The sequence below is a fragment of the Ciconia boyciana genome, chromosome 10 (assembly GCF_034638445.1).
Source record: "Ciconia boyciana chromosome 10, ASM3463844v1, whole genome shotgun sequence".
NCBI lineage: Eukaryota > Metazoa > Chordata > Aves > Ciconiiformes > Ciconiidae > Ciconia > Ciconia boyciana.
Genome location: NC_132943.1, coordinates 16,975,366 through 17,001,617, shown reverse-complemented (window position 1 = coordinate 17,001,617; position 26,252 = coordinate 16,975,366). Strand labels below are relative to the sequence as shown.

Sequence of the window (26,252 nt, the reverse complement as noted above, 5' to 3'; positions counted from 1 at the left end):
ACAAACCAGAATGTAATAGAGGTGGGATGGAATTTAACAGCAAAAGACATGTGTGTAGGGAATAAAAATTTGAGGAGCTCACCAGTTGAAAAGGAAATGTGTAGAGGAAGACCTAGGTAATCACAGATGACTAGAAATTGCAAGTGTGTTGGAATAATGAAAAATACAGCCTAGAATGTATGAGGTGAACTACCTCTGATAGAGATTGGGGAAGAATAGGTGAGACTGCATTTTAAGTGCTATGTACAGTGTGGTTGTGTGTTCAAGAAAGGTAGAGTTTGATTTAAACAGGTAAGGCAACTACTAAGATCATCACGTTAATAAAGTTTCTGTGAGTGGAGAAAGGGTTATACTACACTGCTTTTTGCTCTGCCTCCCTGTGGTTTAAGCAGACCACAAGCTTGCAGATCAAGCCCTGGCACGTCTGGAAGATATAAAACCATGGGCTTAGGAGAACTTGTTTCTTTGAACACAAAACTGTGCTGGCTTGATTACGCTCATTCCGGTTGCATTAGATAGCAGGGGGTGGAAACATGAATGTCTGCAAGAGACTAAATGTATCCTGAAAAATATTCACGTAGTTAGTCTAGAAAAGTGAATATTGAGAGAGGAGATAAATGTTCTCTTCAAATACCTTCAAGTTAAGGTGTTTACTCCTTAAGGTAAAGAGCAATGCTTGCCCAAAACAGTTATCACCAGCTGGCAATGAATAAACCGGTGTACAAGGTTTCAAGCCATCAGGAGAATGAGAGTTTAGAATAAATTTACTGTGAGAAATGGTGAAGACAAAAAAAAAAATCTCCAACCAGCCATGAAATGATGGAGCATGGTGAGAAGAATTCTATAAAGTGGTTGTTTAACTAGAATCACTGTATTCAGTCAGTCTGTTCTCTGTTTTTTCTTACTCTGTTGTAGGTACATAGGCGTGGAAGGAATCTATGAGGTCAATGGTGAAGTAGTCACTACTCCAGTAAAGTTGTATGCCAGTGGTGAATGAAATTTAGGAGCTCCTTAAATACCCCAGCATTGATGTGGCTGTGAAGATGAGAGTAGCATGCCTGGCAGCTGTGAACATGAGAGAAGTAGGCACGGGGGGTGTGTTCGGAGCTAGAAAAAGAGTTGTGCTGTCATGCACAGTACTGGGGAAGTGGAGTAGGAGGGCCACGCAGAGTGGAGGCTTTGGGGCTATACCAAATAGATAATCTATGAAAGCATACATGAGATCAAAGTTAAGGAACTGGAGAGGTGAGCTGTGGACAGCACGTAGGATGGGGGAGGACGAAAGAAATGGGATGAGGCAAGAGCAGTTTGGGTACCTGATGTGTGTGCTGTTTGCACCATATACCAAAAAAAGAAAAAAAGGCCACTACTGGTTTTGATCATTGAGTTTTTTCCTTCCTATGTTATGTTGTCACATAATGTTCATAACTTAAAAAAATGCTATCATATAATTACTAAAGATTTACATCTTTGGTAATGCCAAACTTCTCCTGTGCATGGCCGGAGAAAGACTCTGAAGGGATATAACAAATCACTAATTCTCGGTGTTCCAGAATGATGTTAGTTTCCACTGGCAGGCTCCCATGGAAGCAGATGCACTGGAGGGTTTTTCACCTCCTGAAGTGTCAATAGAGGATTTACAGGGTCACGTGAAAAGCAGATGCTAAGACGATTTAAAATGCTACCAAGTTATAGTCATAGCACTGTACAGCTACTTAGGACAGATGTAAATACATATGCCAGTACAATCACTATGGAAGACCATTCCAAGTGGTGTTACACATTGGACCCTTCTGATTTTGGCAAAGTGATCATCTGTGTCATGGACTGTATGTATTGAAGCAAGATAAACTACAGTTCACTGGAATGTGTGTTGGAAAATATTAGGGAAGAGGTCCAAAGTTGCTGGATATTTGTTATTCATATATAGATTTTCATCTAAGTTTTACACCAGCAGTAGTAAATAATAAAGTTAGATGGGAAGCTGTGAGTAGTAACTAATTTAATACCTGATCATTTTAAAAATATATTTTTTCTATATATATCTATCACAAAAAAAGAAAAATATTTTATCCTCTGTGATTAATACACACATTCACATATCTTTTTCCCTTTCAAAGAAAATAAGTAAATGTATACCCAGAGCTTGCAAATATTATTTATTCATGTTCATGCTGAATTAAAAAAAAAACCCAAACAAACCATGTAGATGTCATGTGGGTATTTTAAAAATAATTTCATCTGAGGGTTTCCCCTTTGGTTTCCAAAGTAATTTTCTTCAAGGAAACCACTGAAAATAGTACACTGTGGTTTTGCTACCACTAGATGGTGCTGCCTTTATAGTATTCCTTCGTAAAAGTCGGTGATTATGTATCTATGGGAAAAAAAACCCAACTATAGCTAAAAGCAGTGTACTTACTATAGCTTCTTAAAGATAGAGGAGTTCTGTTATGCTTGTTTGACAAGGACTTTTAGCCCTTGTATGTGTAAATGTGCTCAATTTGTGTTCATCTTTTGCATATGCTTGCTTAAAATGGGAATTTGCATATAACAAATAGTATAGTATGTCCAAAGTTTCATGTAGGCCTCCTTAGAGAAAATCCAGTCCTGTACGCCTTCTGCTGAGTTTTATCTGTAACAGGGTTTGTTAATCATTGAGCTTCAACACTTTAGCTGTTATCATGCAAAATTCAACATACAGACAGTTCCTACTCTGAAGAGATTATAGTCTAGATGAGATAAGAGTAAAGACAATAGGAAATAATTGAGGGGGATATTTTTACTTGTTTTGGGCACCACTGTAAATTTCACTCCTGCATTGCAGTAAACAGCAGATCTTTTGACACCATTTAAAGAGTATTGTACCAATCTTGGCAATGTTTGAAACATACTGTTTGCTGCCAAGTGTTTATCTAGTTGGGAAACAGGTAAATTAAGCGTAAACTCACTGAAGCATTCCACTTTACTCAGATAAAACGAAGGCTGGAGTCAGGGATTTTGGAAGGAAGTGTCTAGTGCGAGAGAATATTTGCCGAAGTTAAGTTTCAGGATAAGATCTGCTTTTACCATTTTATTATTTCAAATCAGTCAAATGTAGAATTGGTGTCTAAACCAGAAGCTGAAAGGTGTGAGCAGATTGTTCAGATTGCATTGTTTCTGTATTTTTTTGAGGAAAAAATGGAAAAATTTGTAAGTATGAATGAAACATTTTTCTTAAAGGCAAGAAGTGGTGTGCTTTCCCCTGTGCAGGACAGAGCTATGAAATTGCCCAACTTTGCTCAAGTTAACCGTTATTTTTTCAGAAAGCAAGTTGCTCAGGCAACTTCAAGAAACCAGTAAGCAATAGTAGCTGTTTGGGATACATTTGAAGTAGGTTAAATTTCTTTGTCTGCAAAATGCAGAGAAGGATTTGCACTCAGGTTGTCACTTGTCAGCTGAACTGCAGAAAGTTTGTGGGAGCTGTTAGCCCCTGACAAATACAAAATAATGCAAGTAACCTGCAATAAAGAATACTTAAGCAAAGTTGTATTGTCGTGAGCCAGGAGCATGCACGTAGGCAATTACCAAATTGACCTGATATGCATTATCTTAATAATTTGTCTGAATATTAGCATTTATGGGAGATTTGTACAGTTTGAAGTGCATGCTGGGACACAAACTGGAAAAGGTATATAATATTATGAGATAAAGCAATGCCCATATGAAAGTATTTCATACAGAACATACATTAAAAAAAGATACAAAAGCAAGTAACTGTTACAAGTGGTCTGAAAAATAGCATCATGTGATAACTTTCCCAATAGCAAATGTTGATGTTCTTAAAATTAGAAAGGATGCCAACATATGAAGGCCATTTTTTGGAAGTGTTTATGGGAAATGTCAAAGAACTGTAGACAGAGAACATAACTAACATGCTAAAGGATCTGTTGATGGAGAAATGTGTAATACATCAATGTTGACACATCTACAATTACAGCAATCTAGTCTTAAAAAGTCAGTTTATTTAGGATGAAAGAAATTGTAACATGGAAAATCTAGGATGTACAATTAAGTAAAACACCGATAATGTACATTATAGATGCTAATTTATGATAGAAGAGAAATCTTTGATCTGGGTCTAAGGAAAGCTGATAAGAAGGGATGCTTAAGAACTTTCCTCAAATAAGTTCTTAGGTAATATCATAAGATTTCAGCCATGTTTACATAGCAGCTAGGTTCCTTTTGGCAACTGGTTATCAGCTGTTTGTTTTTGTAACTGAATTAGTGCTTACCTTGTTTTACAATTGCAGGTGTAGACAAAGAGAAGATTAAAAAACATTTAGACAAGTCTTTTCTATGCTCAGTAGCTCAGCTTGTGAAGGTCTTTGTCTCCTTTATGCAGATAGGGGTAACCACTTGAATTTGCATGAAGATTCCCAAATACTGCAGAGATAGCCTCATCCCAGATGGTAAAAGGAAGCATTAACTCTAGATGATCAGATAATCAAAAAGATATGTGGGGAACTAGTTACAAATATCTGGAAGGGCTTGGTTAAAAATCTTCATCTAAGATACCACTGAAAAAGCAATCAATATTTTGCTATCACATTTATAGATGCTTCTTTTATGTTATTGTCACAAATTCATAGATAATAAATGTATAGTAATCATGATAACTATCAAACACCAGTTATTTTCAGATGAAGTTGTATAAAATAACATACAATTCTTTTCACACAGAATGTAAGCACCAAATTCATCCAAGAAATAATAATTTACTAGTTGCTAGTCAGCTTAGTTTTGTGATATAAATAGGTATCAGCACCAGAAAGTGCGGGCAGCCATTTGTCTCGCTTCTATCCTACATTGTATTTTAAAGTTGGTTACAAAAAATCCCTACTGTTGCAGATTTATGAGACGTTAATCTCAGCTGGCAAAGCTTTCTAATTCATATCATGATGCAGTTGATGTCACCAGCTAAGACTGCAGGGAATGGCTATGTTTATCCATTCGTTGGCTATGTGAGAGTAAATTGATGCAGGACAGATCTAATCTGGTCATGCTACTCTACCAAAGCAAATGTCTCTAATGTTTGTATGTTTGCAAGACTGTAGATTTTAGGCCCACAGTGAATAGTTTCAGTGTGTTGAATTCCACTTTCTGCATCTTCTGATGTTGGGTCATCTTGATTGATAAGGCATTATTGGTGAATGTATAGCAGAGATTAATGTTTTAATCTGTCATGATGCTGGGCCACATTGGAATGCAAGAGTAGTACTTGTAATTACTGCAATTATGTTGATGTATAATTTGGTATTATGTACACTTATAATTATTTTTACACCTAACGTTGGCATTTCACCCCCTAATACTGTGGGAGAGGGAGAGAGCAAATAAAAGCTATGCAATTATTTGGCTAGATGAACATTACAAATAGCACACTATCCTCATTCAACTGGCACAGAAGATAGTGGTGTATTAATGAGTTTCTGCCATGAGATGTGATAAAGTATCAATTGTTCAATCCAGGTAAAGTTAAGATGAATTAAATTACAGAAAAATGTATGGTGGATGGGGAATAATCTTATGTTTCCCAGATGATGGGTTAGGTCAGGGTCCTAAGGCTTTTCCACTGTATTGGCTACATCTCAGTGGAGAAAATCTTTTGTAGGTCACTTTGCTTCACTTTTATGACTAGTATTTCAACTGCATAATGTTAGAAAAAAGTTAGGAGAAAAGAGTTCGTTATTTTTTAGATATCTTTAAGACAATGGAACAAGTGGAAGCACCCTCCAATTCTTTATTGCTTATTAACATGTACTTGACATCTGAAGTTTGGAAGTCTAATGTTGGACAATTTGACTGGAAGAGTGATGTTAAGCCTCAGGACCAAGGAACAATGAGAATCCACTATTTATTTCTCAGGGATTTGTAAAGAAGGACTAAACCAAGGAAGCCTATTGTGTCATGCTTTAATGTTTTTATGGAGTATTTTTTAAGAGGATGGCAAATCAAAAAAGGGTAAGAACTGCTAGCTAGAAGATATTTTCCTTGGTTGGTTTATGTGATTCTGATTGGTGTTTTTGGTGACTGGTGTTTCTGTAACCAAGAGGCCAAGAGAAACAGATACCAAAGACAGCAATGATTCAGTGTCTTCTTTGTGATCAGCTGGACATTCCTACGAGATGGGTAGGAACCTCTAATTACAAGAGAATGGGGGACTAGTACTTGTTGTGTCCAAAGAACATTCTCTATCCTTCCATATCAGTGAGAAGGAGCCTGTAAATATTTTTTTAAAAAAGAGCATAGCTGATCTGATTAGCTTTATCAAAATATATCTAGGGCACAGTTCCATCCCATATGGTATAAAAGCAAAAATTGTGTGTGTTTATATATGTCTTTTCTGATATTTATATAAGAAGATGAAGACTTGTTTGCTGTGAGTTTTGTGGATAGAATAATTAATTAAATACCTCCAGGAAACATTTCATTAATGACAAGGTCAAACCTTCTTGTTCTCCCCCCTAAAAAAAAAAAAAGCTTCCTATATAGAATGGGAATACGTAATTTCAGTAGGAAAAAATTTTGTGGTTTCTGGGATTGTTACACCACTATGAGGCTATGAGTAGATGTAGTATTGGTAGGATTTGCAACTGACTTGTACCTATTTGTTGCTCTGTCTAGGGAATGTAGGATTGCTTGCCTTGCTAAATGTTTACCATGTAAGTCTTGGTAAACCTGGAGCATGTTGGCATGCTAGGAAGGGATATTTTTGTTTTTTAAAATCCATGATCTCAGAAGATCTGTCAGCATATATACATCCAGAGGATAATGCTGTACAAGATTATTCCTATCCAGACAGTTTGCTTTGTCTTGCTGTGATGGAGCTCACTAGTGTTATGTAGACCAAAAATACTGTTCTCTTGTAATAGTTGCCTTTTGGGTTTCTGTTTGCTACCAGTTTCTGGAAGCTAAATATGAGTAGCTACAGTATGCAGTGGCTTATCCTCTCATATCTATTTGTGGGTATGAAGTCTACTGCAGCTCACAGTAGTGTGACAACAATGTTAGAGGTATAAGCAAGCTAATGACCTCAGTGAAGCAGAAGCAGATGAGGAACAGTTTCTTTGAAATCCCCAGAGCTAGAATATAGAACAACTAAATCCTTTGGATTTGAAAAGATCAGATCATAACTGAGATTTTAATTCCTTCTTTTTTTTTTTCTTTTTGTCATAAGACATTCAAAATTTCTAAAATCACAACACTGGTCTAAATGGTATCTGGGAAAAAAATGTGTAAATGCAAAAGCTATACAGACAGAGTGGGAGAAATAGATGAGTATGATTTTGCTCTTTTTTTTCCTTAACGACAGACATATTTTGGACATTTGTTTAAAATAAATTATTTGTAATAGGCAGTTTCTCTTTCATTCCTCTCCTTCCATATAAGATGGAATTACTGGGTGGAAAAATACCGTTTTGAGAAAGGGGAGAGGAACATTAGCAGTAGCTGGAAATTATAGCTTGTTTTCACAGTTTCAGGTTCCCATTTCAAGCAAGAATTTATTTGACGTTTTCAGGCAGGTTTCTTTGTTTCCTTAAAGGTATCGGATGATGACAGGGAATGGAAATATCAAAGGCTTTCCTTCATGGAATGTGGAGTTCCTCTATTTGGATATTTCCAGTTATTTTCAGTTTGTTATTTAGACTGAAATGTGTATATGAGCATTGTAACCCATGAAACTTTCTTCCTTTGTAGGGACTGGTTTTTGGGAAGCTCAGCAAAATTCCAAGTAGTCAAACTCTCTCCCTTTGTCTAAAGTGTTAGAGGCTCAAGCTTCTAGCATAGACGCAGCCAGGTTTAGTTCACCCATTCAGCCCAGGGCTGTGCACAAGAAGTTTGATATGGTTTATCAGAATTAGCTGGTTAAATGAGGTTAGTCTGGCACCATGCACTTATTTTGGACCAAGTAACTTCAGTTCTGTGAAACATCTTCCTGGATGTGGAGATGTGAGACTGCCTCCTCATTTTGTGCTGCTCGTTCCTGACTTTCTCATCACAGTACTGTTTTTTGTCAAGTTTTTGCCAAATATCAAACCAGGTCATGCTGATTGTGACCACAGTTAGGCACTCTTAGGCAGGAAAGAGGTCCTCACTCCTCTTAAACTGTCAGGGCTGTACCTGCAATAGCTATAAGAAGCCTGCATGAAGGGATGTAAATGGGGAGAACAAAGCATTTAAGGATTTCATACAGTAAAGGGACCAGTGTCTCACATGTGCAAGGGAAGGGGCTTACTGCTCCCATTCAACAAATTAGGAGCAGTGGGGGGAAGAGTCGGAGGTTCTCTGATCGTTTTCCAAGCAGCACATTTTTGCAATATAGAAACTAAAGTTATCTTTACCTCCATATCCAAGAGAGAATTATCACGTCTCACATCTTCCCTTAGCATATGACTCAATGTCACTATCATCAAAGTATGCAGGGAAAGAAATGACCATGAATGCCTTAAAATAAATGAAAACATTGAAGCAATGGCTTAATTCTCCCTGCCCTTCTTTGTTTTTGTGGGTTTGGAATCTAGATTTTGAAGTTTTCTTCCTGTCTGGAAACCTATTCATGTGATTCCAAAAGGTGGGGTTTTGAGAGAACATCCTGTATTGCAAAATTCCTAGTAAAGACATTGAGATGCTGCAACATTTCCAGACTTGTTCTTTGGCTTTCAGAGTAAAGTAGTAGAAATAGCATGCATTTTCATCACTTGTACAATGACATGTTAAGAAAAAGTTTCACAATTTAAGATGTTTGGTTGGTTTATCTGGTAGAGTTACCTTGTTTCAAAATAGAGTTTGGAAACAAAACAGAAATTTAGCTTGACATTTATGTTTATTCCTTCTACCATGCTGATGATCCTGATATCTGTATACACAAGGTTGTGACTCATTAAACCATCAAGAATGCTTACTTTAAGACTCCGTAAATGTTTTCTGCTAAATTTGGCAGGGACACTTCACATTACATGTCATTCAATGCTCTGACAAAAATGTTGTATAATCTGTGAAGAGAAATATATCAATTCTAACTAGGTGACCCTCAATTCTAAGTCTCTATAGTATTTAATTGTCAATCATGGATCAAATATTTGTCTATGAATAAAAGAAAACTGATAATTTACCAAAGTTGCTAAGTATCTGCAGCAATTGAGTACAGTATTTAGAATTCAGGTAAGAATCCAGGTTGGAACAGCAAAGAGCTGTTCACATTAAAAACAACTTTGATGGCATTGTCTGCTCTTTTCCTTCAGAATGGCTTATGCTTCATTCCTGGTTTTCTAAGTGTGTACTACCACAATGCATGGACCCACATTATTTTTAAGGTGGAATATTTGAGTGATGCAGCTGGCATCTAGATAATATAAATTATTCCAATGCATGAAGGCTTACATACAGTAAACATCTACTTTAATTCTCTTGAGCCTGTTATTTTCTTTCCACTAGAAATTAACCCTTCGGTGTGCACCAAATACTGGTATCAAGAATAAAGCACATGCATAGTTTGAAAAATTCCTTAAAGTCCCTATAATATCACAGAATCATAGAATGGTGTGGGTTGGAAGGGACCTTAAAGATCATCTAGTTCCATCCCCCCGCCATAGGGAGGGACACCTTCCACTAGACCAGGTTGCTCGAAGCACCATCCAACTTGGCCTTGGACACCTCCAGGGATGCGGCATCCACAGCTTCTCTGAGCAACCTGTTCCAGTGCCTCACCACCCTCATAGTGAAGAATTTCTTCCTTATATCTAATTTAAATCTACCCTCTTTCAGTTTAAAGCCATTACCCCTTGTCCCGTCACTACACACCCTTGTAAAAAGTCCCTCTCCAGCTTTCTTGTAGACCCCATTCAGGTACCAGAAGGCTGCTATAAGGTCTCCCCGCAGCCTTCTCTTCTCTAGGCTGAACAACCCCAACTCTCTCAGCCTGTCTTCATAGGAGGGGTGCTCCAGTCATCTGGTCATCTTCGTGGCCCTCCTCTGGACTCGCTCTGACAGGTCCATGCCCTTCTTATGTTGGGGGGCCCCAGAGCTGAATGCAATACTCGTATCCAGAAGCCTTGTTTTCCTATATTGGATTTTTTTACTAGAAATGCAAACAGTTGTATTGATTTACCTTTAATAAAAACTAGTGACTCTGAGAGTGTTTTTTGTAAAGATGTACAGTTAACTTTTAAATTACTTATTGTGGATCTTTAATTCTTTTGAGGTCTTCACTGTTTTTCACTGAATCTTTATGAAAGGCTTTAACAGAGTTGATAAAGCCAGCTGGTGAAAATGGCTGAGTTGTTATAGGTAAGAATAATTTTTTTTGCGTTTGTCTGTGTTGTATTTTCTGCAGTTCAGTCCTGGTCCAGGACTAGGAAAACGCTATTATAAATGTCAGTAATTATTAATTAGAACAGATTGTATAGTAATGGTGGATTAAATATGTGCAGAAGACTGCATTTGCCCAAACCGGACAGTTACCGTCCTCATTTTCTGAAAAATCCAATCCCAAACACCAAAAGCAAAGACTTGGATAATTCTGAAAACTGAACAAATCTGAAGTGACAGTGAGCTTACAGTAAATGAAGGTGAGATAGCTCTTGTAAATAATTTGTAGTGAATGAGTCACTCAAATTTCATTACCAAGGAAATTAAATGAGGCTATCAGTAAAGGGAAGCAAGGAGGAAGACATTGCAACTGAGGCAACTGTTACCATTACATAAGTCTACCTGGTATGGTTATCGCCAATGTGAAACCTTGTGGAGGTACGTTTTATATAAAATATTTTCTGGATTTCACTGATGTTTTGTGCTGTTGATATTGAATCCTGGTGATATGATGTCCTTTGTGTGATTCCACTGAATGGGCCGTGTGTTCTACCATAGCTACAGATGGGGATAAACTGGCCCATCTATTAGAGTATATAATTATTTCCCATTTTCAAAATATTTTAATAAGTAGTAGAAGGCTTCCAGAATTCTCAGAATAATTTTAAAAGCAAGCACACGATTCACTTACCTGCTCCTGTGTTGATGGATGATAATGAAAAACTAAAAAAATTTGTTTCATATGTGCCAAATTCCTTCTTTTCCTGCATGATGAGGCACATAGAAATTTTGGTAAGCTTCTTGGAAGTATATTTGTGCAAAGCTTATGGATCATTCCCATTCTTTACTCACTTCATTTGTTAGTGGAAGGTAGTTCATCTGTCACAAATTCAGGGCCTAAGATGACTTTGTGGTGGCCAAATCCACACAGGCAGAAAACGGAAAATAGCTACATGCAGCTGACTCAAGCATCCAAAATGGCACGTGGATGGAAAAGAAATTTGATCTGAATTTTGAAATTCAGTGAAAAATCTGCCATGGTTTTGAGGCCCCAGTAAGATATATCATGAATACCACAGAATTCTCAAGAATTCAAGCAAGCTTGCAATCAAGGGACCATCTTCAGTGAGATACGAGACAAAGTTGTAATGTCATTTTATTTCCTACCTCTCCCCCTTTCTGAGGGGGTGAGTCTTTCTGAACTAGACTGGCAAAGCTCTCAGCTTTGGCGTCTTCCCTGTGCTATGGTAGTAGGTATTTTTTTGTGTTTGAGGCACGAGAAGAGTCACTTAGGTATCATCTTCTGTTTCTTGTAACAAGATAGTGAAGAGATTCAACAGAAGTTGTGAGTTTGAGAGATGTGGGAGAGAACGCCTTCTGGACACTATGTTTAAATCAAAGTTGTTTCATCTTGCTTTTGTTTTAAGGGACAGAACACATAATCAGTGAGGTTTTATCTATTAATTTTATGGCAGAAACTTCCTAATCCTTCCCAGCACCTTTCTGTGGGAGAACAAAGGGACAGTTTGCATGAGAATATAGTCAGTCAGAAAGGAATGCCAAGGCAAACTAGCTAATGGTGAAATTGATGTCTGAATTACCTTTAATAATGTTATCGGGTTAAAAGGAAAGATAGAAGTCACCTTTGCAAGCTCTTCCTGAATGTTGTCCCAGAAGAATGCATGATCTGCAATGGAAAGAAAAAAGTGAGCAGGCTGTTTAAGGCAAGTAAGGTTGCAGTCAGAACTTGATTAGATTTTGCTACATAATATATTTTGTGTAACTTGTTGTTTTCAAGGTGTTGGATTTACTGTCTTAAATTAATCCCTCAACTGACATCACTAAAGCCAAGGAGTGATGCTGGCAATGAGTGAGGCCAGCTGACTTTTAGTGTTATGGCTAGAGTTAGAGCTGGAACAAGACTATGGCTCCAAACAACCAGAGGCTTTGGGGTTGTTTAAAATGTGAACCTCAGCTTTGAATACAAACAAGAAATCACGATTGAAATAGACCCATCTTGCATTATATTAGTACTCGGGGAGAAGGGCTTTAGAGTTCTTGGAATAATTTATTGCAAATAATATCATTTAGTATGCCTATAAACATTTTAAGAATTCAATAATGATATGTTTATATTTACCTTAAACATCTTTAATTAACTGAGCTCTACTAACTATTTTAAAACCACAATAATTACAAGCTTAAAATCAGAACTCCTTGCTGAAAAGAAACAAAAATAAATTTTATTGGGTTTTAATATTCTCTGTAACTGGAACAGAGAATATATACTTTAGTTCCAAGAATGGTAAAGACCACTACTGTTGTAATTTTAAAATTATTGTAATTTTAAAATTATTTTATTTAAATGAATTAGATTATACATTAAAGAGTTTTGCCACCAGCAGCAGGAAAGCAGATACATTTTGATTATCACAGCTTGTAGCTCTAAATACACAAGCTACAATTAAAAGGTTCAAGTCAGGAAAAAAAAAAAAAGATATGTTAATGCACACATTGCTGAAATCACTCTTCAAAAAATAAAATTTTATACCAATTCAAATTAGGAATCATGAAGAAAACATCTTGCTCCCAGATGGACAAACTTGGCAAAAAAGTAATAATAAAAAAACACAAGAGATTTAACAACAATTTGTGCAATGAAGGGAATAAATTGTACCAAAACTACAAAATAATAGACTCCAACCCAGCTAACACTTAAGCATATGCTTAATTGTAAACAGGTGAGCAGTTCATCTCTCTTTAATGAGACAACTGAGAAGTGAAATGCACTTATGGGGCTGAGGCCTAACATAGGCATTATTGACTAGAGTATTAATCAATTAAGAAAGCAATAAAAAAGCAATGTTAGGTATGTACATGTTAAATATGTGTGTTTGTGCTATCATGTTTGACAGATTTGCTTCTTCCCTATGAACTGTGTAAATGAATCATACTGTCACCAGGGAGATGGACTATAGGTGGGTTTCATAACCCACCTGGCTTTCTTAACTTTAGCTATCTAAGCTATTCATCTAATCTTCATCTGTAGCTAAGGGGGGAAGGGGAGATGTTTCTAGAAGCTGTTTTACCTTTTATAATCCTTTGGAGGTACTGATTTCTCTCTTTCAACTATAAAAGGGCCTAGGTGACTCAGCTTAAATTAAAGTAGATATGTTTAGCTGTTTACAGTTAGGTGAAATGAAGTGTCCTAGGGTCTAGTGTTAGAATAAATGAGACAACCATGCACATATTGAACCTAATGAATCTCATTGCAGGAGGTAGATGTAAGCATCAAGTTCTATTCCTTTTAACTCCAATTGTGCAGGATCTGTCACTAATAATTTCTGAAAGGTTAGACAGCCCTGCCTCACAATGACAGAAAGCACAAATGAATATAAACATTCAGTTGCTAGCCTGTAGGTTTATTACGATGTGCAGTTCTATTGACATATGACATTATTTACATTTATAAGGTTGTAAAAAACTGTAAGCTTGAGATCAGAACAATGGTGGATAGATGTGAGACTGAAGCCTCTCCTGTCCACAAAGCAACAACCTTCAGCATATATCACCTGGCTAAAATGGCTTATATGTTCATTCAAATGCATAGCCACTCAGTATCTGATCTTCACTGGGTCATGCTAGGGGAATACCTTTTGCGACACACCTGGAGCCTGGCAAATGCTTTACAGCTTTGGTACTGATCCAATCAAGCACAGAAATAACTGGGAAATGACTCATGCTGAGAGGTGGATGCTTGCTGTTAATCTCAGCTTTTAAAATGTACACAGTTTGTCATCATTTTTCATTGTGGTGAATGTGTGTGTCTGGCCACTTTTGTTTCACAATTGTCTGATGTTTGCCATGGACTCCCTTTTCAGCTCGTGTGCTGCAATCATTCACTTTTCACTTGAAAGCACGTAATCAGACAAAAATCCTTTCAAAACCAGTTTCACTGAAGAAAAGACCTAGGCAGGAGAAGCAAATATATGAGGTAGGATGGAGAGGAATGTGTTCCGACCCTGAAACATCTGCTCTTTTAAACGTGATGTTACAAATGTTTAACCACATGTGCATCTTTCACTCTTAAAAGCTCAGCTAAGGAGGAGGAGATGGGGAGTAAGAGACAAAGAAAATGGGATATTAATTATGTTTCCAGATGACACTGAGCAGTGAGATGCTGCAAAATTATAGATGATACTGGACAAGAAAAATAATATTAAAATACCTAGTAAGGCTGAAATTATGGACAAAATGAAATGCATTTGGGACAAATACACAGTTGTGTATCTACAGAAAAACACACAGAAGTATGAATACTATATGTAAAGCCAGAAAGGAATTGAATAAAATTGCAGTTTGCAATACAGTGTAGCAGCACAGGTATGCACACACTTGAGTCTGGATATGTCTTATATCACTGCACTTTTCTCGTATACAACCAAAGCAACATGCCTAAGTATTTTATTAAATAGGAATAGTATGTCTACTAACATAATTGAAGTATAGCATGGATTTAAACCAGTTTCTGAATGAGGGCTTCTGTCATTAAAAAAAAAAAGCCATTGTTATAACAGGCGAGAAATGCAGAGGCACTATCTCATGAAGCCTCACAAAGAGGTGTTGGCAGGTTCTCTGCCCACAGTTTCTAAGGGCTCTGGCAAGACAATTGTTTTTATTCCAAGTTCTGGATGAACAGAAATACTACTGAAGCAGAAACGAGAAACAATAAATGAAATATGAAAAATCTGGCCTAGCTCTCTTGAGTAATCACCTTCAACATTTTTCTGTTGCTTTAGATCGCAATAGTGAGTGCTACGCTACTCCCTATGCATGTGAAACTCTGGAGACAGCAGTCTTCATCTGGCAAAATAAAGACTGTATGAAATCATCTTGGAACGCAGGTAGGTTTTGGTACCATCTTTGCATTAAAATAGGTGTAAGAGATGGAAGTGCTCATCTTAAACAAAGGCAAATGCAAGTTCCTTAAATATCTAAATTGTCTGCAGAGCATTGGTTTGGTTATACTGTACTGGGTATTGTGTGCACACAGAGCAGATGTAAGTTCCCACAAAGAAGTAGTAAGACAAGTGTGCAGAAGCGGGCTAGGAAGGAAGCTTCCCCACCACCTGACCAAGCCCCAGTGTGTGGAACTGACGGAAGCTTTGGGGCCAAGTATTAGGATATGAATAACAGCGCTGAGGTGGCTTCCTGTATTCCAGGAAGCAGAACTTTGTCCTATCTTGTAAAAGAATAGAGTTTCACGTAAGGTATTTGCACAGTAGGTCTAGCAAAGCATGACCAAAGCCCTGTTGGGATGAAAGCTGTGGCATAACTGCAATATATGCAGTCAGGAAGTCCAGGCTCACTGAAGGGGGACAGGGGCAAGCGAGGGCAGGGTGCATATTTGGGCCAGGAGCAACAACACTGAGAAGCAGTTGAGTCACAGCTGAAGAATAATACCATACAGACTAAGGTAGCAGGAATTCAGGGAAAGTTAGGCATATAAAGTGCTGTGTGCAGTCATGGTTGGTTTTCTTCTGGTAAATGCCCTGTCACTGCAACGTCTTTTGCAGTGGAGACACACAAAGCACCTCACTCCACCGTCACCATTACTCCCTAACTTGGAACAGCCATCACGTGCAGTCATGCTGAATTCCAATTGTACAAATCTAAAAATGAGTAAAAAGCTGCTACCACAGCATATTCAAAGTTCTGTACAAACATTAACTAATTAGCCATCCTAATGTTCCCATGAGACAAGCTGGTCAATTGATTATTCAAGTTTTCAAAGAGACAGGGCTGAGGCGAAGGCATTTACCTGGATCCCATAACAGGCTGGTACGTTAAAGGATGAAATCTGAAATTTCAGCTCATTTTTAAAATCAGGGTTTTGATTCACTTACAAATACCCCCCCCCGGAAAGTAAATTTCTCACTTTGTGTTTGTAAAGATCCAGGAATAATTTGAAAAGTACCTTTGTTGTATAAATTTAGAAGTATGGACAATCAGAGGAAACAGTGGTACAAATCTCTTGAAACAAGTCAGAATGCTATTTTGTTGCAGAATTAAAGACAACAGCAAACTCATGCTATCACCTAAGATTAATCACTTGCTACTGTACAGCATGCTGTAATTGTGACTACTAATGAAGACTGACATAGTCATTAGCTAGCATCTCTAAGTAATGTTCCTCATTTAGCTGTTTTTAAGTATTAGTGGCTCACTGCTCCGGTGTGGGGGGCCCCCCAGTGTCTCTCCCTCCGTCCCACCTCCCTCTACGATGCTTCCCAGATTTCCCCCACCCTGCCTGCCTGCCTTCTCTGGGCCAGGCAGGGTGGGGGAAATCTGGGAAACACCTGCCCCCAGTTCTTCTCCCTCCTGCCAGCAGCAGCGTCGCATCCCTGGCAGACAGGATGCCCAGCTGTGCTGCTGCTGCCACCTCCCGGGGCGACGCGCGGCCCCTTTAAGGCGGCGCGGAGCGCACTGTCCCTTTAAAAGGCGGTGGGCGGGCGGGCGGGAGGCGGTGGCGGCGGCGGCTGGGGCCATCGCCTGCCCGCCGGGTTTTCCCCCCCTTTCTGCCGGCCCGTCGTTCGCAGCCGCCCGTTAAAAAGAGGAGGCAAGATGGCCGAGCTGGGCAGCAAGGGGGTCACCGCCGGGAAGATCGCCAGCAACGTCCAGAAGAAGCTGACCCGGGCGCAGGAGAAGGTAGAGGAGGGGCGGGGGGTGCGCGGCCGTCGCCTCCCCGGGATGCGGGGGGCGATGCGGGTGCCGGGGGTGACACCCCTCCCCAAAGCAGAGATGCGTCTCGCAGTGGGTGCAGCGGCGCCCCTGCCTCCCCCCCACCCCGGGGGGGGCTGGCAGCTGCCTTCACTGCCTGCGGATTTAGGGCCCCTTTGCATCCTGAGAATGCAAAATTTCGCAGTTGTGAGTTGTGATGTTTTACCATCCGTCTGCACGCTCAGGATAAGCAGAAACATGGCATCGGATTCAGCTGGGAGAGGGGAGGGAGGACAGAGTGCCGCACGCTTGTTTTGAATATGTGGATGCCTATTGTTTCAGCAGGAGGAGACCTTCTTTCTATGGTATTTCGGTTCTGTTTTATGCGGCAGTTTCAAGAGCGGTACTGTATTTTGCGATAGCGCTACATATGTAACCTCAAAGACGGTGAGGAAAAGGAGATGGGCGCTTGCTTCCTTATCTTCTAACAGCGTAACATGATATTCGCTGCTTGCTTTACTGACCTTGAGCTTCAAATTTTGGAATGGTGGTAAGACAAAAAACATACTGTCTTTGAAGATTGTGCCGATGTCTGGTGAGGGAGGGGTGTTTTTTGAATCCCGGGAGCCCTTTCACTGCTCTCCACCCACCCCTGTGCCAGCAAAAGGTGCCAGGAATATGCAATGGATACTTTTCATGTTCATCTCTCTGGCATGCTGCATCTGATGCCAACTGCCTGCTCTGTGTAGGGATTATCGGACGTTTTACGCAGGGACGTTGATCAGCTGCTTTTATTTCAGGCATGCTCATCTTGGTTTTCAGTGATTTGCTGTGAGATGACATTGACTGAATAAGGACTGGTGCATCTTTGAGGGAGGGAGGGTGAACAGATCTACCCACTGCTGCTCTTGTTCCCTGGGAGTTATCTTTAGCAGCTAAAATTTATTTAGGAGGCTTGAGACTAGATGCAGTGCTGGCCTGAGCCTTGTACTGATCGCCAGTGCTGTTACAAAATGCTGCTGGGTCAGAATAGCAACTCAAACCTGTTGGGCCTAATTTTGCACATGCTGCTTCCGCTGGTTTAAGCTCATTTACTAAGACTAGAAGCATGCTTTGAGCTTGCCTGACTGCTTGGAAAAAACCCCGAGTGAATAGCAGATCCAGTATGGAACTGGCTGCAGCAACAAGGTCCTGGCTTCGCTCCGCCCATGGGAGTGAGTGTGGCCACATCTGTGGTTTTTCCCCTTACTGCGGTTCCAGGTGGGGACAGGACAGGGAATTTGTCTCCTGGTATCTGGTCTACCTTGAACTCTTTATAGATGCTAAATTCATTCTGTGTTAGCCACCAGATGGGAACCATATTTTTAGTTAATACTAAGGTAGGTGGTAAAGGCTGAGCTCCTGGCCTGCTGATGAAGTTATTGTGTTCATTGGTGCAGCTTGGAGCCAAGTGTGGCCTGCCAGCTTCTTCCCTGGCTTCTTATCTAAACACACAGGTTCTTTTCCTAGGAAGAGAGTTTTCCACAAATTCCTCTCAACTGGAGATCCAGTTCACTTCCTTGCTTATTCCCTGGCGGTGATTGGGGATGTGGGAACAACAACAACAATAATAATTGAGAATTTAGCTGTGTATTGCGGGTAATTTGCATGATCTGAAATCAATTCTTTGTCTCTTTACACAGGAAAAAGCACAGCTCCTTTTCCCTCTAAGGAGAAAAGGAAAACAAAACCCAAAGCACTTGCTTAATAACACAAATTCTAGGCCCTTTGGCCTTTGTGGTCCTAATGCAAACGAAACAACTTTGCTCTTTGGGCTCTCAAAGAAAAAAAATGGCATTGCTTACTTCATTGTCTGACTGGCCCCTTCGTACTGTACAGCTTCATCTCTAACAATTCCTCTTTTGTGGAATGTTAGGTGTTTTACCGTTTACCTGTCCCTCTAAGGGACAGACTTTCACTGAGGCAAGCATGTCAATGTGAACTTTCAGCTCGTGAGGAAAGATACAGTTGAATACGAAGTGAAGAGGAAGGCACCAATGGTTAGGGCACTATGCTGGTGTTAGTCTTGTGGTATTTTGTTTTAAACTGTGATATGTGATAGGGTATAGGAGGAAGGGTAAACCACGTGTCTGGAAATAAGGACCAGGTGTTTAAAAAACAAACGAAAAAGGTAAGCAGAAGTGTGCAGAGGTAGATCTGGGTACACAACAGACCAAGCACTTAAAAATGTATTAGATTTTGGTGAAGGGATGCTGAGTGGGGTTGAACTTTCCTTTTTGAGGCTAGTATAATTTGAGGCTTAAACAAGCTGACAGTGTTCCTTTTACATATCCTCTTTTGATTTGAATCTAGGATAAAAATTCTTCCCTTCAGAGTAGTATCTCCCTCCCAACTTGAGCCCTGAGGCTTTGACTTCAGCAATTTCCTTCATGGTGAATTTAAGCCTTGTGTTAGGCAAAGAATGATGTCTTTTTGTTCAATGCAGAATTCACACTGAAACACTGTACACATCCTTTTTTCCCTTCTGAGATGGCTATTATGTAAAGTATGTAAGATATTCCTTCAGAAGTACTGTTTGTTTTAAGCCTTTCAGCAAAACTATTGGCTATTTTTGGAAAACACTTTCTCAATTCCACAGGAAATATGGGGCAGAATGGTTGATTATGCTGTTTGCAAATGGGCTGTGTACCCTTTTACTCTCTCTCTTTCTATTCAAAGCTAGCCTCAAGTACAACACTTGGTAATAATTTGCCAGTTGTCCAGTGAAATGTATCAAATAAGTTGATGCCGCTGTCCAGAGGAACCCACCTAGCAGAAAGGACCCATGCAACTGTTGCTAACTCATATATCATCCTTTGCAACTAACAATTACGAGGTTTAGGCTGGAAGTTGTGCTTTATTCCTCCTGTAGTTAGCTGAAGGGTTTTCAGATCGAGATGTTGAGCTCTGAACCTTTCATAATTCTAAACTTCTTAAAATGGAGTAAAATTGTAATGCCTCCAATGTCATGGTGCCTTGGAGAGAGCTTAGTGTTTGCAAGCTCTTTTAAACTTTGCCAGAAAGGATTTGAAGTCTTTTTTCTTTATGTCTGTAATCCATCATCTTGGTTAAAATTTATGTTTCTGCTATGTGATCAGTTTTTATCTTATACTTCTGAAATTTTTAAAAATCTCCCCAATTTCCACAATTCTTATTTTGCTCAAAGAGTGTCCTGTTTCTGGATGTGTCAGTCTGCACGTGCACAAACATTTCTGCTTTGAACAAATTAAAACAGTGTCTTGGTGACTTGATGCAACCCTGGTGGGAGGGTAACTCCTCTGCGAGGTTTCAGGAGGGGGTTGAGTTTGAGGAGCAAATGGATTGGGGTTTTGTTGCTTGGCTGGTAGTAGGAGTCCTCATCACAGGATCAAGCTCTCTGCTTTCCTTCAGCAGGTTAGGCAGAGATTCAGGGTGGAAGATGGTATTGGCTGTGCAAGCACTGACTGATGATTTAAATTGCATACAGATTAATAGGCATGTCTGAGGAGATGAGTTGTAAAGTTGACATTGGAAAGAGAGGCTTTTCCTCGGGAGCTTTTTTGTGTGGAGAGTAGAAAGGGATGAACTTATTTTTTCCTTTCTAGACTTCGACTGAGCACGGGAAGTTCCTGTCCTATAGGAGTGGTGATCTCTTGCTCTCCTTTCATTGAAAGCTGAGCAAAATAGAGTCTGTATTCTGTGACATGAATATGCTGTCATATTTTTTAATGTTTTTACTCTGATATACCAACAAACCAAGGCATCCCCTTTTCTCTCTCTCTGTCCCTAACCAAAGGGGAAGGCTTTGTTCCAGGACCTGTCAAAATTTAGTTTGGACATCCAAACTCCCTTGCGTTAGCGGGTATCATTTAGGTCATAGACTCTCCACTGACTTGCCATGTTGCCATGAGATGTTACTTCTGCTTTCTGTTCTTGGCTTACTTCGTTTATCCCACCGATGTTTAACCACATCTATGTTTGCAAAACTTTCTTGATTAAACCTGTCAGATCAAAGTTTTGCTTTCCTCTGTCTGCACAGTTCAAGGAGGCTGAGCTGTATTCCTGGTCTCACAGGGCTAGTGTGACCCTAGCTGTTGGTAGTCAGGCTTGCTGATGCTTATTCCCTGCCTGCTACAGTGCAAGAAAAGATTTATATGCTAGTAAACCAAAGGCTTTGCTAAAGAATTTGCAGCCCAGCAAGGAGAAATAACCAAGGACACTAGCCCTAGAAAGGAAGGCGGAGGACTGCTTTTGGCAGGGCGCTGTGGCTTGATGTCCCAATGCTTTTTCCAATTAATTTGTCTGATGTAACAATTGTAGCAGCACAGGCTGTGTCCAGAAAGGATCTTTTCCTTTCTCAGAACCTTAGGATTTGTTTCTTTCCCCTTGTAATCCCTTGCTGAACATGAAGAGGTTGTGATTTGGGTGGAACAGGGTTTGCAGAAAGCATGGCTTGCATTTTGAGTTTGCCCTGATAAGGCTTTTTTCCCCTGATAAGACGTGCTCCAATAGGTGGAGCATGGCAGGTGAGAACACCTAGAATGAATTCTCAGCCCTGTTGAAGCAGGTAGGAGTCTATACCAATAAGGAGCATCCATGAACCTTAAACAAAATTTAAATATAGCTGTCTTCAGGATTCAGCTGTCAGAGGCTGCCTGATCTGTAGAACCTCTGCAGATGCGGAGGGAGGCTTTATATAAAAAATGGTAGATGCAGAAAGCTCTCTTGTTGAAGGAAGTATCACATCTACCTACTTGGGAGGAGGGAAGTTCCTTACTGGTTTTCCTTCGGGATCCTTCTGTCTCTTCAAAGTTTCTGTGTTTTTTCCTTGGCTTTGCCACCAAACCATCCTACCCTATGCAATCTGCCTTGTTGTGCCAGTGAAGTACAAAAAGCCTGAAAAGCTACAAGAGTTGTTCTCTTGCTGATCCAGCATGAAACTTTTTTTTTTTTCCTTGAGAACTCCACAGAAGACAAGGAAAGGGCTTCTTACTTTATATCTGTTAGCTTGCTTTCTCAAGAAGGTAGGGCTTAGGTGACAGGTAGACTCTCAAAGGTACTTTGTGCCTGAAGGTTGCTGGAAAACAGGCACTGGACAGAGGAGGGAGATCTGAATTAATTCCTGTAATGTACAGATGATTCCAGTATGAGCTCAGACTGTATTATTGGGTATCAGATAATCTGCATGGGGCAGGGAGGAGATGAAATAGGAAACCAGGCTCTGTGTGCTTCCTTGCCCATGGAATGATTTGATTGGCAGGGTGCTTACAGTGCCCTGCTGAAGGTGCCCCTCTGTCTGGGTGTTGGCAACAGATTTCTTTTAAGAAGCAGAATCTCACGGATGGATGAATTTTCTGATTGGAAAAGGCCCAGACCTGTTCCTGGTCGCTTTATCTTCCCTGTAAGTTTGAGTCTTACAGCCAGTCCTCTTCAGTGCAGTTCTTGTGAGATCAGGTCCATAAAGTAGGATCTGTAAGATCTCATTTCAGTGGAGACTTCTGGTGAGGCTCTAGGCAGGACAGAGTTAGTCTTACAGAACTCATCTGTCGGGGGGTGCCATCAAACCTGTCTGTCCTCTCCTTCCATCATGCATGCTGATTGTTAAGTATGGGTTTGTGTTTCTAGGCACAAATGTTTTTTGCAACATCACAAATGCTCTTGGCACGTGACTAGCAAATGACATGGCTAGCCAAGCCATGGCTAGCCAAGCCACACAGGAAAGCTGTGTGCAGCCTGAGGTGTTCAGCATCTAGCCGGACTGGGGTCTTCAGGAATAATGCAAGTCTTCCTTTATTCCTGAGTCTTTGGACAGAGACACAAGACCCTGTTGCTTGGGACCAAATGTGTCATAAAGATCTGGTTTTAGAAATTTTGGAGTGTCAAGAGGGTAGCTTAGGTTGACAGGTATTAAATACGAGTGGCTATTTTTTTCCACTGTTGTGATGGTGACCAGACACCTGAGCTGCCCACTGTGCGAGTTCTGCAGCTTCACAAGGATCGTCTTACAGTTCTGGCTGTCTACCTGTACATGCAGGGATCAGACTCTCTTCCCAGAAGTGCTGTAATGGCAACTTGTCATTATCATGAAGATAGGCTTGATTTGCCCAAGCAGAACAGACTTGTAGCCCTGTTTTCTTCAACTGGCCACAGCTCAGCATGCAGGGCTCCCTAAGTGGGCTAGCAAAGCCAGGGTGTGCAGACCAGCTGCTTCTGCTGTGGGATAAGACTATTATCCCACAGGTTACTGTGAGAGACTGTGCATTCTCCACCCCAGAGCAATGAGATGGGAACAAATACTGAAATACGAATAAAGCTTCCTCTGAGAGCTGCTGGCAGGTGGAATAGAGCATCAGGGTCCATTTTGACGTCAGCCTGTGTTTTAGCCTTCTCTTGAGGGACTGTGTATTTGCTTTTCTCCAACACCTGCAATATTGAATGCATGAGTCCCAGCAAACCTGTACCATTCTGACATTCATACTGCTGAGCTAAAAGGGGGCATCTCATAGGAAGGTGTTGGAAGAGAGAAGAAAGTAACTTACATTGTCTTGCTAGTTAAAACCGATTTTAAATATGGTATTAGTTGACTGTTTAATACCATCAGAACAGGAGTGAGTAACCTCTGCAGAATTGCCTGAACTGTTGGCAGCAGTGCAAAGGATGAATAAATCTTGGCAGGTGTGCTTTTAGCAGGTACATGCAAGTGACTGATGGACCTCAGACAGGTCAGGTTTCCCTTGGAACATCTCCTGGCTTTGCTAGCCTCTGAAGCTGCTTGATCTTCACAAAGCTGACAAGTACTGCAGGGTAGGTCCCGTCCCTCATTCCTAGAGAAAAATTGGAAATATTAGTAGAAAATAGGATTAATGAATCTTTTTTTTGTTTTAGGTTACATTTTTATTATGCCAACTTGCTTGCATAGTTTTGTTTCTTAGCTGCTACTCAGAAAGTACCTCTCTTTAGATTTGTAGTTCTGTGGTCTGAAGGAACAATAGAAACTGTCCAACCTGAATAGGTTGTACAGTTTTTGTTTATTTTTTCCCACTCCCCCCCTTTTTTTTTCCTAACTTTCTCCTTGATTATGTTGGGAGCTTGCATTCAGGAAGGGTTTGGATGCTAGTTATGCTTTGAGGAAGATTTGGAAGCCAGAGCTTGGGGCATTACACAGACCTAGACAGACGTCTCACAGAATCACTATGAAGCAGCTTTATGAAATGAGGAATAGGTACTGTGTTTGCTCAGACCTCTGCAAGTACACATGTATAACATAGATTTTTCTACTATTTAGGCTGTTCTGGAGTAAATTTTGCTCAGACCTGTGGCTGGCAGGTTGAAGTTTTTGGAAGTCAGCATTTCTAGAGGGGTGCAGTTAGGAGAGTCATAAAAGCCAGGCATTGTTGCCTTTCTTTTTGTCTCTTTCTTTAGAAGAAAGGAGAAGTCTGGGTGGCAGTTTGTTCTTAATATAGGCTGCCAGGCAGGATGGAGAGTGCAAACTTTACCAATAAGGAGGAAAGCAGTACTTAACAACAACTAATCCCTCTATGAAAACCACGGGCTGCATTTAATCTCTTGATGATACACAGATATGAAAGTCTGAAGTACTGGCCTCTCTGCAAGGATTTAACATGCAGATTCAGAAAGCTGGTAACCTGTTCTGAAATTATTTATTTTTTGGTAGTTCTTAATTGATCATGTTTGGTTTGTGTATTTTAAGTAGGTTTAGAACTTTTTGTTAAACTTGCTTTAAGAGCCATGCTAGTTTCTCAGTTCTTTTCAAAGTTACCTTTTCAGGAGGGAGATTAGAGGTTGATATAGCTGAAGTACAAACACTTTTCACTGGGCAATGGCTAATGCTCTGCTTTGAAACTGTGTTAGACAGAACTGCAGTGCTCGTTTGCCAGCAGGGATGGAAAGGGAATTTCAATCGTACAGTAACTACAGTGTTTGAAAACACAGCTAAAAGCGTTTATGGTTGGTTTTGTTGTGGTGTGTGGTTTTTTTTTTTTTGAACTTCATGCTACTTGGCTTGATTGTACATTTTATCAGGCCAGAAACAATAATGCATGACTTAACCAACTCAGAGCTGAGTTTGAAGGTATTTGCAGAGTGAATAAGCAATTATCTCCCATTGGATTTATTTGGAATGGGGCCAGTGACAGATGTGAACATATACCAAATAAGGTATAAAGACTGACATTTGGAGAAAATGTAGATCTCTGTATCTTTTTCCTTAACAGAAATGCTGGTCCTGTAGTTCTCTAGTACCGTTGTAGGTAATGTTACCCATTCCTGTAAGTTATAGTAAATCTTTTGATCCTACAAGCTCCGGGATTCTGAGTGTGGAAGGACCAACCTTATTTCCATTCCTACTTCCTCAGCCATTGTGGGGGGGAAAAAAGGGCAAAAACTTGAGGGGAAAAATAGTATATTTAGAAAATGTAGGGAATTCCTTTCCTGGAAGTTGAATATTCAGCTCATTAATTTTGAATTTTCAGGCAGTCAAGTGGTGTCTTGGGGAGATATTTTCTTCCCCCTCCATCTGTGGGTGGAACATGACTCTTCTGGTCCAAATGTTGATTCTGACACAAGAGACCAAAAAGAGGATTGAGTTATTGTGGCAGGGGACAGCATGTTTCAAAGGGTGCTTTGAAAATATGTTTTGGAAAAATTCTGGTGGGAGGGATGGCAGGTTCTATGAGAGGAACAGTACTCAGGAAAAGTTCAAATTCGTTCAGATGGAGAAATATACTTGGGTTCTGCATTGAAACACTCCTTAAGATATAGGTTCCTCAGCGGAGGAGTGAAATTAGTATTCTTCTGTGTATTGAACCAACTTCTACAGTAGGAGAATACTAGGATTTTTTCTCTTTTCTGCCTGTTTAGACCGAACAGCCATTGCGAAAAGCCAAGCCTAGCTGTGTGTTAATAAACTTGAGCCATTGAAAGAATGTATCCACTCTGATAATATTTGCCTCCTCATGCATGCAGACAGTATGACTATTTGTTAGTATCTGCAGTGTGATTGTATTATATATTGCCAAAAAAGACCATTCCCTATCCTGAAACAATTCCAATGTAAATATTGGACAGTCTCAGATAATTAAGATACTTCTGGTTTGTTTCAGTAAAATTCTGTGTTCCAGAAGACTTAAAAGGGTTTTTGGATATTT

General features: G+C 39.9%; 1 protein-coding gene across 9 annotated transcripts in view; it reads left to right on the top strand.

The window, feature by feature from the left end:
- Positions 1–16,878: 16,878 nt before the first annotated feature.
- Positions 16,879–26,252, top strand: part of BIN1 (bridging integrator 1) — a 98,488-nt gene continuing 89,114 nt past the window's right edge. For 7 of the 9 annotated variants that reach the window (XM_072874190.1, XM_072874197.1, XM_072874196.1 and 4 more), the window contains exon 1: positions 16,879–17,055. In XM_072874190.1, coding sequence (XP_072730291.1) covers positions 16,972–17,055 — 84 coding nt within the window. In that variant the 5' untranslated portion in view covers positions 16,879–16,971. The remainder of the gene's footprint in view (positions 17,056–26,252) is intronic. The other 2 variants (XM_072874195.1, XM_072874193.1) reach the window with 1 other exon arrangement.